This window comes from Sinocyclocheilus anshuiensis, unplaced genomic scaffold, assembly GCF_001515605.1.
Source record: "Sinocyclocheilus anshuiensis isolate Anshui unplaced genomic scaffold, SAMN03320099.WGS_v1.1 scaffold1132, whole genome shotgun sequence".
In the NCBI taxonomy this organism is placed as follows: Eukaryota; Metazoa; Chordata; class Actinopteri; order Cypriniformes; family Cyprinidae; genus Sinocyclocheilus; species Sinocyclocheilus anshuiensis.
The window spans coordinates 303561-308635 of record NW_015552678.1 but is presented as its reverse complement, the minus strand read 5'-3'; the positions used below and the strand labels follow the sequence as shown (position 1 = coordinate 308635).

Below are 5075 nucleotides of genomic sequence, written 5' to 3'. Positions count from 1 at the left end.
AATTTTGTTGTGATAGTATGTCCTTTTAGCAGTGGAGACATTAGCAGAGAATGAAGAGAGGAGTGATCGATATACATTAAGGTCAGTAGGATTTTGTGATTTGTGCCATACTCTTTCTGCAGCTCTGAGCTTAGAACGATGCTCACGGAGAACATCAGATAGCCAAGTGGCAAAAGAGGTGGTACGAGCTGGCCTGGAAGACAAGGGGCAGACAGTGTCTAAACAAGATGTAAGAGTGGAGCAGAAAGTATCAGTAGCACTGTTAACATCAAGAGATGATAACTGTTCAGGGGAAGGAAGCGAAGATGAAACCATAGCAGATAGCTGGGAGGGTGAGAGTGAGTGTAGGTTACGTCGAAAAGTGACATGTGGATGTGTTTAGTTACCCACATTCTTCAAAGTATCTTCTTTTGTGTTCAACAGAACTTCATGCAGGTTTAGAAAAACCTGGGTAAATTATGACAGAATTTTAATTTTTTTGGGTGAACCAAAAATGTATCCCATCCTGGTAGCAGCTGCAGAACTGTCAAAAAAGACTAATGATAATTCATAGTTATAAATAATCAAATTTAAAATAACACTATTAATGTGTTCAGTTGCAAGTTTACATAGCCTACTTCAGCATGTTTTCTCGTGGTTTACTGTTGAGCTATGAGTTCCAAACTGATTATTTGTGTCCTTGGCGGTTTTTTTTTTTGAGGGGGAGGGTCATGAGTGGGTGTCCCTTTCTTTTGCCTAGCTGAAGGTGGCAACCCTACCCCAGCACAGGCTTGTTTGCAGGGACCTCTTCCTGTCTAGTTAGTCAGTCATGTCTGTTTTTATGATGCCTGTAGCTCAGATTCCGTTAGGAGTCATATCTTCATTGTCATTGGTTAATCAGGGACATTTCTCATTATAAAAACATAACATTTTATTGGTTTAAACAAAAATTCCTGTGTCCATTTCAATGGCAGCAGGGCCTGAAGGGGTTAAGAAACGTTAACTCTTTTACTTAAACTTTCTCTTGACTCTTGAAGGTAGCAGTGGAGTTTGAATGAAATTAGGTTTTACATAGTTTGATTAAAAGAAAACAATTGCGATTTTAAATATATAATCATTTAACAAAGATACTACTGCGATTTGGATTACGCACTAGCAATTAAAACATAAGCACTAGTAACGTAAAAAAATAATTATAAGCTCTTGTTGTTGAACGTCCACTAGATGACAGTGTCGTACAGAAATCCAGCTGTAGTGTTCCAGTAGAGGGCGCGCTCACACACTGGAATTTTCCATGTCTGCCTCTGTTTGTGCCAAACGCAGAGGTATGATGCAGCACATTCTAGCGCTCAAACAGCTTGACAAACTTGTTAGATCATTCAAATATTCTTTCTGATTACAAACGTCAAAACAGCTCGAATGCACGCAATATATTATAATACGAAGAATTGAACATGCAGATAAAGCTAAAAAGCAGCTAAAAAAAAAATCTGTACATATAAAGTAATTTATTTACAATAGTAGTACAGTAAAGAAAGGGAGAGAGGGGAAGAAACCAAAGTAGCACTGAAAGATTTCACTTGTACTATTTAAGTATACCTTGCTGAAACCATCTTGAAGTAGGTTGAATCTTTCCTGGTCTTAAGTGGTTCAAACTGATCTCCCAGTTGGGCCCAGCTGGTGTTCATGTGGTTTAGCTGGTTAGAAAGCTGATCTCCCAGCTTGACCATTTGAAAAGTGGTTAAAACCCATCTAAAACAACCAACAGACCAGCCTAACTAGGCTTGGAGATCATTCAAAGCATCTTATGCTGATACTTGAGAAAATGTGCAACACAAAATTCTGTGGCGAAACAAATCCTTGAAGGTCACCAGCTTGATCTGTTTAATAAAACATTTTTTTTAAAGGTGGAAAAACTTAGCTATCTATTTGGGGGACATTTCATATACTGCAATTGTTTTTATACAGCTACTTCTAAATACCACAACCCTAACCCACACCCTAAAAGAACACTGACTGCATTTAAAATAACCTTATTTTGAATATTGTTTCCCTTTTTTTTCTACAAATGAGCGTGTCCCCATAAGGTGAGGTTTTGTCAGGTTCAGCTAGATACTTTTTTTTTTTTTGTACACACATACACCGTTAATAGTGCTTCTCAAAATGCAGGTCTGACCATGTAGGAAGATCATATACATTTACAAAAATATTTTATTAAAAATAGATTTCAGCGTTCTGTACAGTGTTAAAGAAGGGCAGGGCATACAATCTAATTTAAAGATTAATTGAAAACAAGCTATATAAATATTAAACCAATTCAATTTTCTGCCCAGACTTCATAGAATAGAACATTAGAAACAGAAATGTGATTGGCTGTAAGTGAAGATAAAGTTAAGATGACTAGCATAGTCTGAGAAAACAGAAGATACACACACTGGCATCCTAACAGCTGAAATATTAGGAATTCTGTTCAGTTAATGCCACTTGTCTGATTTAGAGAATCTGCATTCTTATTACTCACAAAAGCCTCTTTTCTTTCACAATTCTCTTCTACTATCATAAACAATTAAATACAAGTTACTGAGATTTAAAATAATATACAATATTACATCAAAAGCAACATTTGTGACAACCACCTATCATGTTTACAATTCATAATGTTACACCTTTTTGCTTTGTTCATGCAAAAGTCATGTACTGTTCCTCACGATATGAACTGGAGACACAAATAAACGAAGCATTAAAGCTAAAGAGTAATTTTCTCGCCTCTAGCTCCAAATATTCACCAAATGGATTTGAAAAAAAAAATAAACATGTTCAAACAGGTTTTCAAAACACTCCATCCATCTTTCATTAACAAACAGATATGCCTCAAAAATCACTCCATTGGTTGAGCCAATGTTGCTATGTTGGGATGCTCAAACAAACAGAGCAATCAACTTACAAATGGTTAATTTATAGTTTGTCTCTGCATATTGAGTTGGTATAGTAAAATTTATTTTAACAAAATGACTTAATTTTACCAAGACATGAAGCAATTGACATAGTTGTGCGTATGGTACAAATTGAATAAAATAGTGCTAAATGAAAAATCTGTAATAATAATAATAAAGAGAGTTAGTAGTAGTCTTAAAGGGACAGTTCAACCATAAAATTAACATTCTAATTATTTACTCACCCTCATGTAATTCCAAACCTGTATGACTGTCTTCCGCAGAAAACAAAAGAAGGTATTTTGAAGAACTGGTTTTGTCTACACAATGTAAGACAGTGAGGTCCAAAACTGGATCTGACTGACTTGCATTGTATGGTCAAAAAAACTGAGACATTTTTAAAAATGTCATCTTTTGTGTACAACAGGAGAAAGAAACGCAAACAGCATACAAACTGTACATTTTTGGGTGAACTATCCGTTTAAACATTTACGTCAACATTATGTAATCACCAACATTATGTCACGTTTCTTGGTGAAGTTTTAGGTCACTGTTACATTCAGCCATGAGCTCAAATGACTACTAATAAACAACTTCAAACAGTTCAATCTAATGCACATAATTTCACTTACATTAAAACAATCAGTGGACAGTGTTGCGTTTTAACAATTAGGCATTTAACACTGCACACATAAACAGCATTAACTAAAGTTGTGACTTCCGGGGTACTGCATTAAGTATTTTCTTTATTAAGAACAAATTACAAAATTCATATTGAAATGTACAAACTTGATTGAAATCTAATTTACATGAAGGACCCAATTTAAATGCAAAATGTAAGCTTTGTAGAGTCAGTCAGGTTTACTGAATAGATTGTCGCTGCTATTAATCCATCAATTTAAGTTGCTTCAAATGGGTTTACAGTGTATTTTCTTTATATTTACAGCTAAATTCTGTGCATACCAAAAATGACCTTAACACCAAAAATGCTGTTTATGTGTGCAGTGTGTAGCCACTTAACATGGCTGCTTATGCCATTTCCTTTGCTTGTTCTGATTTCAACCTAAAAAAGGAAAATACATATTTTTACACACAAATCAATGAAGAGTTCAGTTTTTTTCAAAATACGCCCATCTTAAAATGTATGTGTGTGTGTGTGTGTGTTTGTGAGGAGCATCCTCAAAGCAACATTAGCAACATCTTATAAAAACATTTGGCCAAACGAACAAAAAAAACCCCGCTAAAATCCAGGCGATGCAACAGAAGAAGAGAAGAGACAGGTAGTGTGTGAATCACACAGTCCTTGCGCAGTGTTTGTGAGGGTTATTCTGGTTTGTGGCAGTAGATGTCTTTAAGAGCTTTGAGCTCCTCTATGAGAGTCTTGTTCTGGTTTTCCAGCACAGCGACACGATTCTCCAAGCACTTCACATATTCTTTCTTCTTTTTGCGACACTCGCGCGCCGCCTCCCTGCAACATGCAAGAAAAGGTCAGATGCCAACATGCACATCAGTGCATTAGTTGAAGCACATGACTCAGGTGTGTGTGTACCTGTTCTTCATCAGGCGAACTTCTCTCTTGCGTGTGGCCTCCTCTGTGTTCTGCTGTGGGCTGTGCATGGCCCCCGGTGACGCTGCCATAACGACGCCTGGTGGTAACCCTGATGACGGGGAGCGGATCTGATATGCTGGCATGTCTCCTGTGGCAGCTACATGCAGAAATATACAACAAAATGCATTATTTGACAGATAAATGGGTAACATTTTAATTAATCATATGTTCATGTCTACATAGTAACATTAATGCATTAGAAATTAAAATGGACAGTAGTATATTTATAAATGAACAGTACACAAAATGTAATAACTGCTGTAAAAAATGACAACCATGTTGTAAAATATTACCAATAAATGATGGTCAAAGGTGCATTTAATCTGTCTTAACATTTGTCTTAAGATCAGTGGTGATATATGTATATATATACAGGTGCATCTAAAAAAAATTATAGTTTTCTTTTTTCTTTCAAAAAGTGAAACTTTCATATATTCTAGATTCATTACATGTCAAGTAAAACATCAAGTAAAACGTAAAACATTAGAGCTTACAGCTCATGAAAGTCAAAAATCCAGTATCTCAAAATATTAGAATATTTACATTTGAGTTTC

At 35.7% G+C, this 5075-nt stretch overlaps 1 protein-coding gene and 1 pseudogene across 1 annotated transcript; both read right to left on the bottom strand.

Annotated features, from left to right (window-relative positions):
- LOC107667511 (importin-11-like) overlaps positions 1–5075 on the bottom strand; it is a 149330-nt pseudogene that overhangs the window by 34210 nt on the left and 110045 nt on the right.
- On the bottom strand, positions 3966–4810 carry LOC107667545 (cAMP-responsive element modulator-like). The gene is made up of 2 exons (XM_016459226.1): positions 4462–4810; positions 3966–4380 (listed from the first exon to the last, which is right to left on the bottom strand). The coding sequence occupies exons 1-2, from the start codon at positions 4671–4673 to the stop codon at positions 4236–4238; spliced, it is 357 nt and encodes a 118-aa protein (XP_016314712.1). The 5' UTR covers positions 4674–4810; the 3' UTR covers positions 3966–4235.